Source organism: Ptychodera flava (assembly GCF_041260155.1).
Source record: "Ptychodera flava strain L36383 chromosome 3 unlocalized genomic scaffold, AS_Pfla_20210202 Scaffold_26__1_contigs__length_13983176_pilon, whole genome shotgun sequence".
NCBI lineage: Eukaryota > Metazoa > Hemichordata > Enteropneusta > Ptychoderidae > Ptychodera > Ptychodera flava.
The window spans coordinates 10,207,124-10,229,298 of NW_027248280.1; the positions used below are offsets into that span (position 1 = coordinate 10,207,124).

Consider the following 22,175-nt stretch of genomic DNA (forward strand, 5'->3'; position numbering starts at 1 on the left):
TTTTGAAAACGAACTTATGTAAACCACTTTAAGATAAGTATCGTGCACACACGTCTGCTTTCCTTGCAAGTTTAAATTAACTTAAATTTAAAGAGAATACAAAAAATATTAAGACTTTGCACAGACTTGATTTGCGTTACATTAGTGTACATACCGTTATGTAATTATATCATCATATAGATTAATATTCCAAAGTGCACGGCTGTGTTGACAAAAATTTAAACTGACCAAAAGAAGGTTAAGGTAGTCTGTTGGAATAAAATTAAGACAACCCATCGAAAATTGATTTCTCAGGCTGACATTAGACTCGGCGCTAGACGTGGCTTGCTGCAGCTCCGTAACCGCTTGCCATTAAATTTGCCTGATTGAAATCAGTTTTAATCATCAAATGCATTGATCGCCATAATACGTAATTATGACGATGTCAAAATATTAATCGATGCAGGACTTGATTGGCTGAACGTAGACTGCAACTCGATGTAATCGAGTGCCATTTCGTGACGCATAAAGTAAGAGGTCTGTTTCGGGTTGTTTTTTCAACCCTTCACGGTACGACAATATTGGTTCTAATCCTAGCCGTCATGGCCAGAACTCGGACAGGTCAAGCTGACAGTATCGTTAATGCATAAAGATTCCAGTCGAAAATCTAGCACGACAGTCACTTCACAAAACGTAAGTATCTATCGTGTTTGTACACAATCTTCCCGCCCGCAACTTTCTACACCGATTGCGATGGAAGAACAGCTGACAAACAGTGTGCAATTGCAAGCTAGGACGATGTGACTGTACAGACTTAGAAGACAGGAAATATGTCGGCTGGATGCTCACCGTCAGCCTGACAAGCTGAAATTTAGAAAGCAACCAGTCACTCAGTCAATTTGTCATCCACCTTCGCCTGACTTAATTCGAATTTCTAACCCGCGGTTCAAAATATTGTCACGTACTGAATAGTCAGCCTCAATAACCGAATGTTAAGAATGCATAATGTTGGTTTGGCTCTGAAAGCAATCAGCATAAAACATTGCTTTTGCGATTGTTCAAAAAAACGGTACAAAATGTCCAACATTGTACTGGTAGTTAAGGTATTCGACACACCTTCGCCTTACACTTTTAGCCTCGCACCCTTGAAACGGTTAACGTTGACAATTTTACATGTTTTCATTCAACGTGAACAGCGATATATCTTACTCTTTCGCTTGCACAATCACAAAAACCCATTATTCCCAAATGACAAGATTTCAGGGATGGTCAATATATTACTTATTGCGGAATCTTTGTATTCAGCCATTTCCAGGACCAAATTAAAATGTCTAACTTGAAATTGATAGAACTGTATATTCATTATACTAATGTTCCGATGGTTTTCGTTCAGTCTGAAAAAAATGAGATTATACAATATGAAACCTGTTGATATCTGATGAACATTGAGTTGTCAGCACACTGTAATGACTTTCAAAAATGAAAAGCGATTGTCAGGGAATCTCAGCAACTTCAGGGTAAAACAAAACTGTTGAACATGTTCTGGTGTTAATGGGTTTTCAGAAATGTCGACCAGTACGAGTCACCCACGGATAGCATGGCAAGCGAACGCCATCGCGGTTGATAGTATACAAGTTCGGGACAAGGTTCTGAGTCCAGCCGGAGACAAGGGCCTTCAGGAGAAGCTCGAGACTTGCGCCGATCCGGATACCTTGAGAGCCTGCGAGAAGGCAGCCTGGCGAGAACAGGTCCAGGAGTTCGGTGACAGGACAACGACGCACGGCATCTCTTACATCGTCGGTGCGGAGACGAGGACCTCAGCAGTGTTCTGGAGCACCGTCTTCATAATCGCCCTTGCGTGTCTACTGACACAAGTCGGTCAGCTGCTGGAAAAATACTTTAATTATGACGTTGATGTTGAGGTGAGTATGACGAATAGTGGCCGCCCAGGTTCTTCCTGGTGTCGGCGTTATTGCACAGATCTCGATTCCCATAACATCATAAAGTTGATCATTTCTCTACTTTGACTAACCTTTATTGCACTGCAATACCTCAATTTGAAGCTAATGCAAAAGCGTATATCGAAAATAATTTCAAATGAAATTATACGAGCGAGATAAGTAGGAATGTCATGCATAATTTGTTGGTCAATCGAATGCATACAGCGGCTTTTGCATTCTTTTGTGTAGTAGCAGGTATACGCGTCACGCAAAATTCGTAAGATCATTGAATCAAATGACTTATTTTGAAATCGAAAGTGCTTACTCGTTTTGCCAATTATTGACAAAGAAGGTGTGTTCTATTTGCTGCATCAGCAAATCTCGCCATGCAAAATATCTAGAGATGGTATGGTATGGCGTTACCATCCGATATCCACTGTCTGAAAGTGATCTTCAACTCCTTGAAAACCTTCATCTTGGTCGTACTCACATTGACCTGCAAAGCCAATTTTCTGCCAATTTATCCTTAAGTTTCTTGTAAATTTACCCATGAATCAGCAAATATGATTTTATCCGCGTAAAACAATGACGGTAAATTTGAGACAAACCTAGATCCCCAATTGAATTCCAATAAACTTACAAGGCTTTTACAGAATTTCGTTTAAATCTTATAAAGCGACAGAACAAACTAAAATTAAAGCTGCAAGCAGCGTTACCGCGGCCAAAGCACGTTGTTAATTTGCAACAAAACAATTTTAGTCCAGTCTCAAATTATTGGCTGAACACTTTTGGTCCATACTGCTCATATGAAAGTAAAACAAGTTGCCTAGCCCTATCTGTCATCCTTAAAGCATTTAATCTAATTTGATAATTAAGTATGCACATAATTGATAAGGTGTCCTTGTTCTGAAAGTGATTAGCTAAAGGTTGTACCCTATGTTTGTGAATTCCATATCAGCATATCTGTAATATTTGCAGTAGCCGCATAGACCAATCTTCTGGTCCTTGTAGTCGTTGAGATACATGAAAGTGGCCCTCATTGTGCAGAAAAAATGTCTCGTCATGATCATCATCATCCAAAACCAAAAAAAAACACTTGCCGTTTTAGGTGTTGAGTCATGTTAAAGTTGGTCAAAGGTCATCCAAGGTCATGTCGAATTTTTTGGAAACGTTTTGTTGCATTATGGCCAATAAACGAAAGAAACCAACTCCCGGTCCTGGTGGTTATTGATATACATGAAAGTGTGTCAAAGGTCAGCCAAGGCCATCCTCTACAGAAGAATAATACATTGTTCTATACTGATCAACTACCAAAAAACCTGAAACATTTTGGCCTTTCAGTTAACTAGATATGTGAAAGTAAATCAAAGTTCATCAAAGGTCATCCCCAAAAATTTGGCAAACCGATGAGCTGAAATGTCGTCTGTTGGATGAAGAAGAATATCGTATGTTTTGCGTAAATGGCAATATTATAGCCAAACAACGCGACCTATTTGAATGCATTTTGCAAACTTCAAAGCACTTCCCGCTGATAACGAACTTGGTAATGTTTCGTTTGAAAGTGATTTCAATAAATTTCATTTCATTTTCCAAAAATTCAATATGCCGGCCAGCCTCAAGTGACTGCTTGCATTATTTTTCCAAATTTGAGTTGACCAAACTGAAGTATTCTACATAAGAAGTTTGAAGTGAAATTGACATGTGTTTTTAGACTGAAGCCATTTTGTTAATTTTTTTGCCAAAATCAAATATGGCTGCAGAGGTCATATGATGAAGTCTAAGGTTACCATGCTGTAGACCTCCTCAGCCTCGAACAAGATATGACGTTTCATAATGATACTAGAAGTATTTTCTGAAATTAGAAACAACAAACAATTTACGGCAGAAGAATTACAGAAGAAGAAGCGGGCGTGGGTCCTGAAAAATATACTGCGCTACATGCACCCCTGTCTTCAGATTACATCAACCAGGACAGTCAATATGTCTTATAACCGTGACCCTGGCTCCTAATTTGATACATCACATAACAATATAGGCCTTTAATTTGAAACTTTTCCGAGAAATGGCGAAGGTGGTGTAGCAGTAGATAAGTATTACTACAATAAACTGCTATTATAGAAAAAAGTTTGGAATAAGAATCAACATTTTCAACTTTTCACCACGATTTTTTTTCAATAACTGCTATAATCCACACTGGAATTATTGTTTGGAAAACCTTTCCGACGATCGCATTAAGCATAATTTTCGCAAACTTGATGTTATGCATACTCGAAGTTCATTGATGTTAAGGTCGGTAATGCGATAGAAATTACCAGCGTTCTAGTCCACCCATACCATATTGACCATTGCATGCAAACATGCATGTACAGTTTTATGTATTAGAATATATCGAGTTAGATAACTATATAATTATAGAAATTGATGAGTCAAACAAACAATACATAAAATTGTTCAGGCATGCAGTCATACCTACCTAACCCCCCTTCCTTCCTCCCTCCCTCCATACCTACCTACCTCTAATAGACTAAAAAAATCCATTCGTTCGTTTGTTGGTAGGTGAATATGCTGACTGCGACTAAACTGCCTTTCCCGAGTGTTACGGTGTGCAACACAAACAGGCTTCGTCGTTCTGCCGTTCGGGACTCTGTCTATCGCGAGTTGCTGGTATTCGACTCTCAGCTTGTATGGCCGTACTATGGTGAGTCACGGACTTTCGGACACTGACACCAAGACCTGCACATTTGCGGTTTACATATTTGTTTCGGTTCATAAATCTACATATATCTCATATGTGTGTACTCTGTCAAGTCTTTCATAGGTCAGTTTTCCCAGCGAGAACGGCGGTCAATCTGACTTTAAGTTACTTAAAAACTATTTACTGTTGATTGACCAATCAGAATGCTCAATTCAGGGTGTTTTATTTACTCATAAAGCCTTGGTCACCAAATTGCAGAAACGAATGACAGCGCCGTAGTAAAGTACTGTCCAATCAAAAGTGAACATGTCATATTCTGTAGACATCTGGTACGTTTTAATATTCAAATTTGGTAACACAGCGGAAACCAGCTGCAACACAAAATCTGCTGTGCCCTAGGGTATTTATATAATGTGCCCTAGGGCATTTATAGAATGTTCCATTACATTGGAAGGCTATTTCACAAATAAAAGTTTTAATTCATATCCTAAACATGTTACATTGACAAAGGGGACGGTTGACGTAAACACATTGAAAACGAAAATATATCAGTTAGGGGCGATAGTTTTAAGTCGGATAAAACCCTCGTACTCCGGCTCTTCTGGTATATAAAGTCAACCCTACGATAAAATGTCTCAGCCTGCGGCCTCGACATTTTATCGTTGGGTTGGACTTTATATACCAGAAGAGCCCTCGTACTCGGGCTTTATCCTTTACCAAACATTGGCGAATCTGAGTGACAATACATGTATGATTAAAAGCAAGCCAAGTTTGAAACTATAAATGAAGATAAGGATTACAGCCATTTTTGAATAGCTAATTGTACTTAAAGTATAGTTGAGAAGATTATGTTCGTAAAATGTGATCTGTTTGTTATCGAATTAATTTAAACATTGCAAAAATGTGTGATCATTTGTAAAGGTTAGGTCAAATAAGAATATTATGTCAATTATGGTATTATTTATATGGACGGTGACATGAAGGGATTCATTGGTTTTTGCGCACGAATCTCTTGGAGGGTCACTATTTTTTGCGCGCACACTTTGAAGTGTCACTATATATTTTGAGCATGCAGTGTCATTCTGAAAAACACACTGCCCCCGTGTGATTTCTGCTCAGTCCCTAACGTTTTGTTTGAAAGAGTTGGAGTTGCAAGACAATTAGTACTTCCAGGTCGGGGTCTTGAAATACCTCTACAATAGCAGTGTCATCGCTGTCCGAGGCTCTGACGTTTATTCTGTTCGATCACAAGCCGAATAAGATTGATTCGCCTTTCAGTTCCCTGCGTCGAAGGTGATTTTCAATGTGCCGACGGGAAACACTGCATCAAACCGTTCTACCAATGCGACGGTACCTATCATTGCCCGGATAGCAGCGACGAGCAGAACTGTACGTACGGTAAGTTGTGCACAAAGATAGATCCACCAGCCTTGACAATTGCTATATTTGAGAAATGATATGGCATTTTAAAAATGACATTATGACCAACTTTCTAGTGTCTGTGTCTCACTTTATCTGACCCTTGCCATCGCTCCGACTGTCTATGTCTGTCTCGCCGATTGTCTGTTTCCCTCTCTGTCTGTCTGTCTGTCTGTCTGTCTTTCTGTTGGTCCCTCCTTCCTAGCCACCCTTCTTGCTGTCCCTTCCCATCTCTCTTTTGTGTCTTAGAAAGTCTGCAGAGCTCCCCCTCGCTTCCTCTCTATATCTGTCTCTGTCTTTCTGCCTATCTCTGTGTCTCTGTGTCTCAGGCTCTTTCACTCAATCTAGTTTTGCATCTGAAATGCTGTTTTGTTTTCATAAAACATAGGCTACTGTTCCATCAATCAGTTTCGATGTAAAAAGGGAAGTGAGTTCGGGGTTTGTATTCCGCAAAGCAGTTTATGCGACCGAGTGTTTGACTGTTATGACGGCCAGGATGAAAATGACTGCGGTACGTCCTCACATTTTTGCAAACTACTTTGAATATATTTTTAAGAGTTTTTGCTTAATTTTGTCTTTATTTCTTTATTTTGAGAAGGGTATACGCCGGTTTACTGTACATTAAACTGTGATATCATTATCGACGCATGGTTGCTGTGTTTGTTTTATTTCTCGCCAAGTTTCCTATTTTATGAGAGAAATTTAGTTTGTTAAAAAAATGCATGATTTTACATAATTTAGTTAAGGAGCCTTGATATGATTTGTGAACGATACAGTTTCACAGATGAAAATTTCAACATTACGTGACATCATCACTAAGTTTGTCGAATAGACACTTCAATAACTTTATTTGTAGACCCTGGATTCAAACTGTCATCAATAATTTTGCTCAAGCCATGATGCGTGGCATTGGAACTTGACCGTCAACGGAGAATATTAGCAGAACTTGGCCTCTTTATGCATCTCAAAGGAAGAGTACCGTGATTTTGTGACGGGTTTCGACTGCTACTTCATCAACTCACATTGACTTCCTTTGTCTACTTTCCAAGGCATACGAGATTCTTAGGCCAAAAAAAATAATAGGTTTGTTTCTGGTCATTGACATGTGACAAAAATGATGCGGCGACGCGATTTTTTTTCAATTTTTTTTTTATTTTTGGTGGAATTTGATACATTTTCCCCTTTTTTCCGCAGGTGCAAATGAAAAACAGGAAAAAAAAAGAGTTGACGCGCACACTTTGTGATGCGCGCGCTGACCAGAAACAAACCAATTTTTTTGCATTAGTTTTCAGTTTTTTCTACTCTGTCAGCACACTATCATCGACAAGCGTAAACTGTTCCGTTACACGTATAGAAGCCGTTGTTAAGTAGTAGGCGTTCCATCGTGCTTTGGGGAGTACAACAATAAGCGGCAGTCGATAAAGAAAAACAAAAACACTGAGCAAAATAATTCATTGAAAAATTGCAGCAACCGGTCCTTTAACGTGAGCTACTATTGAGTAAACGCCATGGAAAAAATCACCCTGCTCGAACGAGAACATTTTAAGGACATGGCAATACATTGTAATATGCAGACATTAACTTCTTCATTTTACGTAGCTAAGTTATAAAATCAATATATTATTCGTGAATAATTTAGCTGATTTTCTTTAACGTCATTTGTGTGTTTGTTTGTTTGTTTTCCTTTCTTGGTTTCTTTCAGAATGCAAAGCGAACGCTGACTTCCGATGTGTGATATCGAATGAGTGCATTCCAAGATTACTGATGTGTGATGGCGTTCTCAATTGTCGAGACGGTAGCGACGAGAGTGCCAGCATTTGCCGTAAGTCTGGGTTTTTAACCCCCCTCCCCCCGAAGAAAATTAATCTAGTCTTACGGGCTATACATTATCACTTGTTGGGAAAGTACATTATTCGTCACACATTATAAGGATCAGTGATTAACAGAATACCACAATATAATTATTATGGTATTGTTAGGAAATATATTGTATTACGTCATTATTAGTACAGTGTCTTACTATAGATACTCTGATAGCATTCCTTCTAAGACTAAGCTTTGAGGCACCGCTTCCTATCACTGTTTATTTTACCAACCAGAGATTCCATTTGCTAAGACAATATGTCTAATCCATCATGTGCCTTTCTCGTGACTCATAGACACTTTTCCCGCCAAAAGTGCTTTATCTACGGGAACCTCGCCTTCCCTAATCAGAGACTCTTCCACCCTCAACAGAGACACTTCACGTCACTGGACTCTATGTACGGTCTCTCACCCAAGTGTTATGCTTCACTGTATTAGCCACTGTCTATTATATTAGTATAGAATAAAGTAGTCATTTATAGTATTAGACGATTTTGTCTCCCGACTGCTTACTCAGACCTGGTCATATTCCACACAGGTATGCGGGTGGCTGCCATGTGCCATGGTGGGGGCCGTATAATTTTTGATTTTCATATAATATATTCGGTTTGATTTGCAAATAACAGCCCTATGTTTGTCTTCCACATAGCATATATTGTATATAAATCAGTTTCTTCCAATAATGCATTTTTTGTAATTTTTATAGGGATAAACTCGACATCCCTTCTTTCTGACGCTAACTGTGTCATTCGATCATTTTAAGCCTGCAGTTCTCAGGGAATTTGAAAATGCAAATTTATATTGTTTTCGATGGCAGATATACAACAACTTATGTTTTCATAAGTGTAACCTGCGAGAGCGCATGCGTACTTTTCAGCCATCCCATTGGAAAGCCTGCCAGCCATAAACTCAAGCTACTGGCAGGCAAGCGAGCCCTCTGAGAAAGCGTATTTAGCGGCCGACGGAAGGGCGAACTCTTGCTACCGAACTAGGGTTCGAGGTCAAGCTTTCTGGCAACTCAAGCTGCGTAGAGTGTACACGATTTACAGTATCCGAATCACACATCCTGCAAGCCTCGGAGGTAAGTTCGCGCCCACTGGGATTTCGAAGCTGTAATAACCCTACCATGAATTATAATATAGTCCTGTCACGATCTTGCATGAATTTATTAAAAATTTTCCACCAAAGTGGACTTTGTTGCGCAACTAATTACCGACTAATCAAACCAACCAAACGAAGAATAATAATGATAAATTAACACGTTTTAAACTACTCTTTAGGATAATTGGATCTTCATAATTTTCAAATTTCTCAAAAGTTTTAGGTGCCATATAGCTGAATGTTGCAATGTTACAAATTACAGGTGTGTAACTTTAAAAGGAAAGCAGATGAGGTCACATTTGCAAATTAAATCGACATTACTTCACCGTCCAATTATCCCGAATTAGTTCCTATCGTGTTTAATGTAAATTAATTATTACAGAAACGTTTACGTATTGGCAAGGGTGACAGGAAAGCCCGTTAATTTTGACTTTCCGCTCGACCTAGTCCATAAATAACCGTTAATGGCGAGTGTGGAGTCTGTTATTACCATTATATTATCAACGAATCTAAGAAAACCGTCAAAATTTACGAACATTTTCCACGCGAAAGACAACGGGGCCCAGAGTTTGTGCAATACGCCACGCACTGTCAAGCGCGCTGTAAAAATTTAGAAAATCAGGAGATTTTTTTGAAAAAGGAGTCTAAACTTGGCAAACAACTTCTCCATTTTTATACGTGATTGATTATACTTTACACACACACACACACACACACACACACACACACACAAAAAAACGTATTAAAAAGTGAGTTCTCTCGTCCGTTTAATTTGTGAGAATAATTTAATTTTGACTTTCTTTCATGTCTCGCTTTCAGAAGATAATGTATCTTTTTAGTAATTTATTCGTGTCTCCCAGTCATTTCTTAATTACGGTCACTTCTGTGGTCGTAATTAAAATCCTTTCATTTAATTTGATAACTTTTAATTCACGAACAATACTACTGTTTCGTTATTAAGTCATCGTCTATTTTGATTTCTTAATTGACGACTACCCGTTCATCACGGTGGGAGTAGAGTCGCCGCTGGAGGGAGCTTTCATATCTGTTGGAAATAGCTACAACTTAACTGAAAATACAAAATGTGTGGAGCTCCGAAGGACCGACGTGGCTACTGAAACATTCGTCGTCGACTGTAGCGTTCCAATGAGTGGGCAGATCGTCTCCATCGTCATTCCAGATAACACATATAAAGTGACGCTCTGTGAAGTCGAAGTGTTGGGGATAGGTGAGTAGATCGCCGTACCGGATCGGGAGTCTCTCTCATGCGTTCTGCTGATGGCGCCACTAGATTTCATATTTCGTTGTTTGCATCAGTTCAACATGGATTTCTATATTTAGATTACGTCATACCATTTATGTTTAGGTGAGCAGTTGTTTTCGCTAATTATGACATAGCTAACGGGAGTTTGAGCTCATTCTCGCACATATTAGGTAATCCGGTAGCAGCGAATGGACATGTTGTCACTGTAGGAATTGATCAAACATTGTGGACTTGGCATGCCTTTGTCGGGCCAAAATACATGTCAGTCGGTGCAACTGATCATGTGGCGCATGTGTTCATGGATTTTGTCCCGACAAATTTAATGCCTTTTAGTTTTTATTCTATACTCAATATAGTTTTGCCTCGTCATTTTTCCGGTGAAATATTTCTTCTGTTTTTAACATTTCAAGACTGTGATTCTTACAGCATCTTCGTTTGTTGAGATAGCTGAGGACAAGTCTGCGTCCCAGAGCAGTCAGTATCGCGATGGAAGTGCCGTCAAAGCCGTGGACGGCGACGATGACCCTGACTTCCATCACCGTAGCTGTATGCACACCGACTTTGACTATGAACCCTGGTGGCAGGTCGACCTCGGGGAATCCTACGTCATCAGTGACGTCGTCATTACTAACAGGAATGATAGCTTTGGTAAGGTAGACATTCTTTAATTTTTACTCTCCTAACTGTGAAAGTTCTTACACCTCTCAATTCTCCTGTCCTATATATTGCCTGTTAAACTTTTCTTTGTGATAGGTAAAGACGTTGATATGAAAATATTGAGAACTAAGCGTGGGCGGGAAAAGGGTATCGAAACTCCCTTCCTCGGGGTTCCACTTCTAGTTATACTAATTTCAACCCTCATTCGTCTATAATTGACACTGAAATTGGCTGCATACTCACATCCTGTTTGTTCAAGTCATAAAGTTAGGCATGCGCTGTTAGCTGATGTGCGCCTGTGAGCATGCTGTGAAGACAATCACAGACCGTCGGGTAGAGTTTATCGCAGGGGTTTGCGACAGGTAATTACATCTGTTCAACATACACTCTTGCAGTGCATGTGCTTATGATTTTAGACAAAATGCTAATTTAGGTTTTGGAAGGCAACTCATTAAGCATCTCTGGTTTATTCGAACGGGACCGTGTTTGGTCAATTGGTATTATAACTTCAAACTGACGCCCCTTGTACTTTCCGTGACCTCTTTGAATTTCATTTTTTTTCCTGAATTTATATACTCATATCATTGACAGTTAATTGGAAAGTGACCCCACCTGTCTCAATGAAATCTGACCCAAGACGCTACCAAATATGGTTAAATGCGATTCCTTATATAATGATTCTCTTTAGCTGACCCAATGACAGAAGATTGCATTTAAATCTCGCACTCAAGGAACCAATCAGGTTGCACTTTAAATATCAAAGCAACAACCTATAACAAGCAGCAGCTGTAAGCCTATTACCGGTTGGTCAGCTCAGTGTTGTGACCAATTCACGAGATTTGAAAGAGATCTCCTCTCGCAGTAAAACCGATGTAGTGGAGCGACAAACAGACAATGAGAACGGTAAAGAAGAGGCAACGTCTCTAACTCTAACTCTAATTTTGATTAGATTGGTTATTCCGTGAAGATTTGACATAATCTTTAAAACTTCAGGAAACCTTCATTATTTATGGCCGGGGGGGGGGGGCGTCGAGGAAATTTCATCGGAATCTCTGGAATTTCGAGTAACCCCATCACCGCCAACCATGGTGAATTTTAGTAATCCCCCTGTCTAACACAAAAAGTTTGACTGACCCCCTCCACACTTGACAAGATTAAATATCAATGTGTTTTTGTAAAATTTACAAACAATACTGCAATAATTAAAGATCTTTCAAATCCTGGTGTAACCGGCTAGATTACAGTGGTTTGCTTTGAAGTATTGGCATTAGACGAACTGGGCATATTGTCTAAATCGGGGTGCGATTAACAGCTAATTATAAGCGGTAACATGAGTCGATCATGAAAAAATAGCAAGTGATAGGACTTGCACAGTGCTTGGACATATGTGGTGGTGTTGTTTCGACTATGTCTGACCTCCTGCTAAACAATGTTTCAACTTTTGCAGAGTTGATTTATTATGAACCACTCATGTTACCGCTTAGCTGTTAATTGCACTCGACACTGTTGGCAACACCTCGATTTAGACAATTCGATTTAGACAATATGTCTGGTTCGTCTAATGCCAATGTTTCAAAGCAATTCACTGTATCACTTGCTTTCGGATGTAGTTATTTTTACTACATCTGACATGCTGCAAGAAAATGTTTCAACTTTGGCAGAGTTGATTTCTCTGTGGTCGACTGGAATTACTGCTCTGTCAGCTGATGATTACACCTGGTAGTGTTGGCAACACCTTAATTTAGACGATATGCCTACTTCGCGTTATGGAAATGATTTAAAGCAAACCACTGTATCATCGCTTATCTCATGACGGTTGAAAAAGGTGAAAACAACAAAAGGAAATTCAAAGTCGAAACAAAGTGCATATATAAAAGCTCGCGCAATGACTGAAATACAACAATATAGCTAGGATTGTTTACTTTTGATGAGTATCATAGCAGGGTTTTCACTAAAAGACATCTGACGGGGCAAAACTTGAAAGTACAGCTAGGGGGGAAACACGCAGGAGGCCGAGGGAGGAGTGTCAGACGGTGCTGTCCCCTCTCTTGTGTGGAAAACGTTTAGAAGTGTATGTGTGCAATGGTGTAGTCTTGTACAATCTGAGAGGTGTTTTCAATGTGAAGTTTACCAAGTAAAACTGTTAGAACACCAAAAGGAGGCGCGCACGAGAAGTACGTTGCAGTGTCTCCCCTCTCGCATGGAAAATGTTGAGAAATCTGTATGGGAAATTGTACAATCTGAGAGGTATTTCAATTCATTTTGCACCAAAAATTGAGTAACCCCTTTCTCTCCATATTTTGAGCAATCCCCTTCCAGCTTTCAATTTTTTGAGTAACACCCCCAGCTTCCTCCGACCCCCCCCCGGCGTTAAATAATGACGGCTCCCTAAGAGAGCATGAGACAATGATTCGGTTTGTTATAATTTCAGCTCAACGTATCATCGGTGGTCAAGTTCAAGTCAGTCAGTGGGCGTCCTTTCGGTATTACAAAAGATGCGGAAGGCAATTTGATCCGACAGATGCAAAGAATACAAAAATCCACACGACTTGTGCTTCTTTCCCGACTGCAAGATACGTCAGAATACAAATACAGAAAAGGCGCGAATACCTCCATATCTGTGAAGTTCAAGTGTACGGCCAAGGTAAGTTTGATATCGAGCTGTTTAATGCAAATAATGCAAATTGGCAGGGAAGATACTTGGATAATTTATTGAAACATGCTTCATGACGTAATCGGTCACTATTATTTATAGTAAATTAAGCAATAAATTACTACAGCCCGATTCGGTGACCCTGTTGTTTGTGTAAGATAAACACATCGTGTGTTCTGTACACACAGTATCTAGACCAGACATTCAACGGCAAGGGAAACGAGCTGTAGGTCTATTTTCCATCCTTCAAACAATTGGCCGGTCCGCCGTGCAACCATCCACCCACTCACCAATCCACCAAGCAATTCATCTGTTCACCCGGCAACAATTTAGCTAACCCAAATCTATAATTAGCTAATCAATCGTTCGATCAATCGTTCGATCAATCAATTGTTTGATTGTTTGATCAAGCGATCATGCAATCGATCATTCATTTATTTATCCATGGCATGTATCTATCGGACCAACAACTCAATCAACTAATCGCGCGATCAATAATGCAACAAATTAATTGGTAGATAAATTATTGAAACATTTTCGTAGTCTACAGTTCTCTTACCGGTTCCATGATGCAGTGCGCGCCAGGATATAAAAGCTTACGTTATGCATAGAACTTTTTAGCCGTAGGGTACACGCAGGGTACGTTACTCATAGAACTCTATGGTAGATTACACCCTGACCTATCTTTTCGTCGCTGATGGTTAGATTATACACGGGGCATTATTTGGCATTGCAAATTTGTGTCATTCATCTATAACAATCCGTTGTACAACACAAATCTGTATGTTTTCGCTGTTTTGAGCTTATATACGGTGTTTGATAAAGTCACTGCAATGCGTTGTGGGATAACCGGGAAAAGGTCTATTGTTAGGTGGATGGATTGGATTGAATGGATAGGCGGATTATTATTCAAGTTGGATATCAGTCGGTCAACAATTAGCGACATACTGGTGACCTCAAGATGGCCAACTGAGTCATTTTTTTCAGTTCATGTGCACACATATACGTGCACGTTTAGGTCAATGGCCTTGTAAACGGAAGTCAAAAACAGTAGCTCAGTTGCATAAGGCAGCCTGAGTGTTTACGGTGGGTGGAGGGACGGTGGATTGGCCAAGTTTCTAGGATTCCATTTAAGGCCGTATGTAAAGAGAGAGGAGACCATCGATAGAAAATGGTTCTTTGTCGGAAATATCAAGTACGTCATCAAATGGATATGTGAATATCGTTATTTTCGTACAGGTCCCTGTGGTCGAGCTTGGACATGGGTAAACTGTGTATTAGGAGCAGAGAGTACCAACACATATTTCGTACCAGCAACATAGTTCTTTAATCTGTGTTTTCACGTGAAACTAATTGCTGATATGGCTACAATACTTAACAGTTTCGTCCCTAATTTACTCGAGCAAAGTCTTAACTCGATTATGTGCGAGGTGTGTTTCATATTTTGTATGGCTCCCCTTTGTCGATAAATAGCTAAACAGAGGGGGTAAAGTTATGATATCTTTAACCCCTGTGGAAGGCAGATCTATGACCGCCCCACAACTTTCTCCTGTTTGCGATGTTGTGGTGTTATCGGTTTAATATTCCATGATCCGCTGTTCTTTTACAGTTAACATAGCAGCTTTACCGAACGTGGCTATTGGAAAGACAGCCCAGCAAAGCAGTACGGCGCTCACCTTCAGCGCCAGCAACGCGGTCGACGGAAAGCACAGTGACTATCTAGATCTGAGTGTTTGTTCGCTGACGGTAGCTGAGCTCGATGCGTGGTGGCGTGTCGACTTGGCTAGCATATACAGAGTGTATAGGGTTGTGATGAACTCTCCCTCAAGTAGTGAGTACGGCATACATGTATCAACATAAATTGTATTTTATCAACCGACTTTGTATCAACAACGGACAATAAGACACGAATATATGAATTTAATATTAAACACCTATTGCCTGGTCATGAGGGATATAGCGCCCGTCTATTACCCCGAGGGGCCGTGTGTTACCAGAAACACATCGCTATTCCCCGAGGCCGTAGGCCGAGGGGTATAGCGATGTGTGTCTGGTAATACACGGCCACGAGGGGTAATAGACGAGCGCTATAGCCCGAATAAAGACCAGGCTATAGGTGTTTTATAACACACCACATGCTCATGTTTTATTGTTATATAGTTTTTAATGTGTTTTGATATTTTGCACCACAACAATCCACAGTGACAAGTTCACTGGGCGATGTTTCCACCGCGGTTTCAGTTGTACACGGTACCACTTTCTCTCAAAAAATATTCTAAACATACCTAGCGACATCTTTAGTTGCACTTTAATCTTTTCCGTCGATGAGCTACTCAAGTTCATATGCTGTTGGAATGTTGGAAAATGTCATTCTCGCTTGCCAGAGCAATGATTTCCGCTACGCTGACCTACGGGTAGCGCTGAGCTGTTGCCGTAAAGAGGCGCGTGGTTTACGACGAAGGAAAATGTTGGAATAAAGAGAATGTGTCGTCACCAATGCCGGACGCACAGCACATCACGTTCTAGTCACCCGCCATTGTTGCAAAGCTGCAGACGACACTACGGTCACGTGACCGGGCACTTTTCCAAATTTAGTCAGAACTATTTCCCTAGGGAAATAGCTTTTCAAAAAATGCCCTCTGACGTCACTTTTGTCGATCCGGCGGGGACTAGACGTATCTATTTTCTCGTCACGTGACGTATTCTGGCGAATCGCGACACGGAATGAGCATGTGGCGTGTTATAATGTTTTATATATATATATATATATATATATATATATATATATATATATATATATATATATATATATATATATTCGAAACTGTCTCATAATGATAGGTATATGTATTGATTTGTAACAAGGACATATTCTGTATGATATTTTGAAAAGCTCAATCGAAGATAAATATTTTACTGTGACTTTATTGTCGATGCTAAAGATCAACTTCCGGCCTTTACGATTGTTAATTGTGAATACAATAATCCTTAAGGCAACATGGTCTACAATATTCAGTCCCTGTGCCAAGACCCTGGGTATGGTTCAGCAAATGAGGAGTAAAAGAACCATTGTAACGCCAAACATCGATGAGTACTATCTGGTAGACAAACCCACGCTCTCTCACGTAGTGTCTCAGATTGCCTTTCTGCCTATTTGTCTGTCTGTCTGTCTGTCTGTCGCTCTCTCTCTCTCTCTCTCTCTCTCTCTCTCTCTCTCTCTCTCTCTCTCTCTCTCTCTCTCTCTCTCTCTCTCTCTCTCTCTCCCATAGTTCACACCGTAGAGTCATCAATGGTCCGAGTAGGATACTACGAAGACATCTCTATGAATGCACCCTGTGGCCGTATTGCAGAATCCTACAGAGGAAACCTGAGAAATCTGACGTGTGATATTCCACTCCTTGGCAGATACGTCAGCGTACAGCTTGAAGGCATGACTGACGCATTAAATCTCTGTGAAGTCGAAGTTTTTGCTCGAGGTATTTGCAAACATCTTTCATTTATCATATGTCGATGTCATTCAGTGATTTCCCTATGTCATTTTATTAGCTCACGTGTTCACACGTGGGCTAATGTCATAGCGATGTCTGTCTGTCTGTCCGTATGTGTGTATGTGTGTGTGTGTCTGTCTGTCTGTCTGTTTACACGATAACTCGAAAACGCCTGGACAGATTCAAGTCGGATTTGGTACACAGGTACCATATGCTACTTGCAAGAACTGATTAGATCCGGGTTAGTGTGGCTTGCATATTAATGAAGTTATGCAATATCATTTTTTCCGTACCATGGTTTCCATATGGAGACGGTAATGACAGTTTAGACATATATCAAGAAATACTGCACAAAATTTCATGAAACTTTTCACTGATGACAATCTCAGAACATTATCATGATACTGTGAGTGTCATGTCAATTATCTGCTCATTTAATGAACTTTTGTTATTAGTGACATAACTCTTAAATTCCTGCACCAAACTTGATGATACGTGCAACAAATATTGATCTGATATATATCTAATTATACTTAGAAGCATTGAGCAGTGTCAAGTTAATAAATAGCTCATTTGCATATTTTATGAAGTTTTATAATTAGTCATATAACTCCGATATAACTGCACGATACTGATCTGACTGATATCAAACTGTTGTGTAAAGCACCTAGTAGTGTCAAGTTAATTAAGGGTTCATTTGCATGTTTAATGAACTTTGTAATTAGGTATATAACTCTGAAATTACGGCACCCAAGTCAGTGAAATCTGGTACAGATATTGACCCAATAAATATCTAATTGTACTGACAAGCATTTAGCAGTGTCAAGTTAACAAATAACTCATTTGCATATTTTATGAAGTTTTGTAATTCGTCACATAATTCCGAAACAACTGGAACAAATGTGAGGAAATCTGCTGCAGACACTTATCCGACAGATAGCTAATTGTGGTGTAAATCATTTAGTTGTGTGGACTTAAGTAAGGGTTCATTTGCATATTTGATAAACTTTGTAATTAGTGATATTACTTCAAATATACAGCATTACTTTTGATGAAACTTGCTACAGATATTGGTCTGATAAATATTTAATTGAGCTTAGAAGCAATTTGGCGTGTCAAGTTAATAATTAGCTCATTCACATATTAAATAAAGCTTTGTAAGTAGTGATTTAACTCTGAGCGTACTGTGCGAAAGTTGATGAAACCTGCTTCATATACACAGCGAACATTTTTTAATCCCTTGTTTCTGTGAATTAGTGTCAAATTAGCAAATTACTTGTGTTGCAAATACCATTGATAGTAACTCTATTTTCTGTCAGCAGTCAGACATCTCATTGTCGTTACTTTTATAGAAATTACTTTCGATGCGAAGATCAGCATCCATATGGCAAGGTTGGAAAAGTATTTTGATAAACAGTCAAACAAAGTGCTTGTTCCAAGTAACCAGACGAAGTTGGAGAGGTTTCCACGGATGCCGTTACATCTCTGCCTCCGGAAATGTTCCAGAAGTAGACGATACGTCTGCAAGTCAATAAATTTTCAGCACTCCTCGAATACGTGTTGGTTAAGCCAGGAAAGCGCCGATGATGAAGGTGCAACATTGCGCCACGCCGAGGACACTGACTACTTCCTAGACCTAGGTCTTAACAGTGAGTATGACGATAATACATATTCTCTGCCAAATGCTATCGGTAGTTAGTGATAGCGAGAGAGAGAGAGAGAGAGAGAGAGAGAGAGAGAGAGAGAGAGAGAGAGAGAGAGAGAGAGAGAGAGACAGACAGACAGACAGACAGACAGACAGACAGACAGACAGACAGAGACAGTCAGACAGACAGACAGAAACAGACGGATAAATGATAAATAAGCAAAGATAAATAGACAGACATACTGACAGGCATAGAGACAGATGGTGAGAGAAAAAGGTTGTGAGATTGTGAGTGAGAAAAGAGAGAAAGAGAAAAGGCATGAAGACACCAAGCCAAACAGAAACAGATATTGAGACAGAGAGACGGAGACAGATAGATGCAGTTATACTCTACTGAAGCCTCACAAAGGAACTTGTTTGGTATTTCCTAATTATATATGGTTTAACAACATGACACGACACAGACAGTATCATATATAGTAGAGGGCGCTTATCACATCAAAACATGGCCACCTCCAACCGGTCTTCCCAGCATTCCACCTACCTCAACAGCCCCTAAACTACTAGAGAGGGCGCCCTCCAGCTTAACCATACCTTTATTTTCTTCACCCACAGAGCACATCCCAAGTATCAATTCAACGATATGCCCAGCTGGCACGTGGCGTTGTGGTTCTGGAGAATGTATCAAAACGTTCAGTGTTTGTGACACTATCTTGGACTGCGATGATTCGTCAGACGAGGCTGCCTGCAAAGACAAAGTCGCCAGTAAATGCAAAAAAAAAATTATAAAATTCAATAACTTTCATATTTTGCCAATGCCCTTACAGAGATGGCAGTGTTATCTTCTATACTGTGTAAGCGCATTACAGATAAGCAAAACGATGGACTGGTGGGCAAAATCTTTTGAAAGATTTTAAAAAGTTTATAAAGTATGTAATTTCTCTAATTTTCGTCTGCGTAGTACGTAGAACACGTGCGATCATCGAAAGGTAATTTTTTATTGGAAAGCAATTCAATGTTGACAATCAATTTTATCCGACTTGAACATCCACTGCAATCAAAATGAATACAATAGTATATCTGATAGTGTGTCGGTGTCTCGAACGACTGCGTCAGACTGCCAACCGATCCAAACGATTCGCTGATGCATTTATTAGACTGTCCGACGTATTAGCAAAGCAGAAAACACGGATCACAAAAATCTCGAATGTCAATTCGGACCATCTTAATTCAATTAAAATTTGAGCACGATAAACGTGTTTTTTATTTGTTTTTAAGCCAAGAACTTACATTTACCAGACTGGCAGATGAACGGACATAATGACACAAAAAGTTCAGAGACACTTATATTGCAGAAATATAAAACCTCAAGGAGAGCGGAAAAAGATATTTTTCTGCCTGAATCAGAAAATTGGCACACTGACTCTAACTGACAAACAGTATGGGTATACTGAAAAATAAATAAATAAGATAAGATAGGAAGCCGTAAAGTTTGCAATTCTAAGCAAAATCGCATCATTTCTTTGAAATAAATCGTCCGCCACCATACCAAGTGTGAAAACAGAGAACAACCTTCGTGTATTGGTTTTTACATGAGAAATAAGCATCTTGTTCGCCACCTGTTCAACTCTGAAATGCGCATGCGTTGCGTGCGACCCTCATTATCCTAAGAGTAACTCTACGCCCTTGCTTTTACTGACCTTTCAAAAACAGTGACGGAAGAGGACAACGTCACGTCCGAGGAGAGATTCGAGAGTCTGAAGGAACGGTTCGACAGCATGGTAGATGATGACACAATTGATTCGGAGGAGTTGAAAAAGTACACCCTCTACGACGTGGGATTCTCCCGCGTCAGGAGTGAAACGCCTCCAGATTGGATCGGGTTCAAAGCGTTCAGCAAGCATCGCGATTACCGACATGTGCGAAATGTCTTGAAATTGACAAAGGATGAAGTTGCGATGCTTGGGCACAGAAAGGAAGATATGATAGTTCAATGCACTTTTAGCGGGGACGAATGTAACATGAGGTAGGGATCACGTTTCACCATCTTTACTTCTTTATCTCTATTGTGCCCCTTTACACTCAATGCTGTCTCTACAAAATACTGCATATACTTTCCTGACACTACATAGATGTGTCTGTCTGTCTGTCTGTCTGTCTGTACTTTTCTGTGCCTGTTTCTTTTCAGTCACGTCTCTCTGTACTTATGTCTGTCTACCTGACAAGTCTGCCTGTCCGTCTCTTCGTCCATATCATACTTGCATGTAACATTTCATATTTGTGGTCGGCGAATGAAATTTCGACATACTGTGAGAGAATATGCATTTAGATTTTTTTAATATAAATAGGTAGTAACAAGGGAAATGTTTATCATTTTTTTCAGCGCGATTACGCAATTCCAAGATGAAGTGTACGGTAACTGTTACACATTTAACAACAGTTCCTTACCGCTGATAGCCAAGGGACCAGGATCCCCATTCGGTAGGAGAGAATTTTGTAATATGTTTTTAATTTCACTGTATTGTGTGATATTTGATAGACAGTTCATTACACACGGTACACAGGTCTTAACAAAATGATTGTACTCCATGATTTAAAGATGCCATATGCTCGACATACGTGCTCAACAAGGCAATATTATTCCGGTGACTCATAATCTACTATATGGCACAAGACCATTGATTCACTTCCGGGTTCGTTATGAAGGTAGTTCGGAAGAAAAATAGTGCAGACCTTGAAGTTTTGATACCTGCATGGATGCTTGTTTAGTTGGAACTTTAATGTCAAGAATTTTTGTAAAGATATTTTTCTGCCTGAAACAAAATGCAGACTGTTGTGAATAATGGCTGAAGCATTCAGTGGTAATATGAGGAGTTCTGGGGACCATAGAAACCATAACAATAAGCCTGAATTTTGTCAAAACCACCACAGAGGGCTCTATTTCATCGTTATCTCAAAATGTCCGTCGACTTGCAATTGCCCGCTCGAAAAATTCATCAGTAGTCAAGCTGACATTGACCTAACACCTATTAAGATGATTCGTGACCCTGAATGTTTTAGATTTGGAAAGTGCTCAACGCTGCTGTGATGGCCTATGGGAAATTAATTAGTGGTCTTGTGCCATATATTCAAAAGAAAACTTACATCAACATTTGTAATATTCTAAACGGGAATTTGCAGGTCTTAAGATGACACTGTTTACCGAACAAAGTGAATACCTAAGTCTGTTCAGTCAGGAGTCAGGCGTCCGAGTTATTATTAAGCCATCGGGATGGCCAGTTCTACCGGTGCAGGAAGGGTTCACAGTGAGGCCAGGCACTATCACATCGGTGGGTCTGACGCAGGTGAGTAGCGCCCGCTCCCGTTCGGGTTTTGTATATATACCAAAGCATGACCCTTCTCCCACCAACATTTTCTTTAATTTAATTCAATTCAATTCGATCAGTCAATCAATCAATTTTGACAAGTAGA

The 22,175-nt window shown here is 39.8% G+C and overlaps 1 protein-coding gene across 1 annotated transcript in view; it reads left to right on the forward strand.

The window, feature by feature from the left end:
• The first annotated feature begins 473 nt into the window (after positions 1–473).
• Positions 474–22,175, forward strand: part of LOC139126036 (uncharacterized) — a 28,959-nt gene continuing 7,257 nt past the window's right edge. Inside the window, exons 1-17 of the mRNA XM_070692101.1 lie at positions 474–672; positions 1,543–1,901; positions 4,476–4,617; positions 5,893–6,012; positions 6,422–6,544; positions 7,736–7,855; positions 8,774–8,977; positions 10,016–10,225; positions 10,688–10,909; positions 13,350–13,562; positions 15,181–15,402; positions 16,841–17,047; positions 18,412–18,708; positions 19,320–19,469; positions 20,418–20,730; positions 21,088–21,185; positions 21,885–22,048. Coding sequence (XP_070548202.1) covers positions 1,545–1,901; positions 4,476–4,617; positions 5,893–6,012; positions 6,422–6,544; positions 7,736–7,855; positions 8,774–8,977; positions 10,016–10,225; positions 10,688–10,909; positions 13,350–13,562; positions 15,181–15,402; positions 16,841–17,047; positions 18,412–18,708; positions 19,320–19,469; positions 20,418–20,730; positions 21,088–21,185; positions 21,885–22,048 — 3,162 coding nt within the window. The 5' untranslated portion in view covers positions 474–672; positions 1,543–1,544. The remainder of the gene's footprint in view (positions 673–1,542; positions 1,902–4,475; positions 4,618–5,892; positions 6,013–6,421; positions 6,545–7,735; positions 7,856–8,773; positions 8,978–10,015; positions 10,226–10,687; positions 10,910–13,349; positions 13,563–15,180; positions 15,403–16,840; positions 17,048–18,411; positions 18,709–19,319; positions 19,470–20,417; positions 20,731–21,087; positions 21,186–21,884; positions 22,049–22,175) is intronic.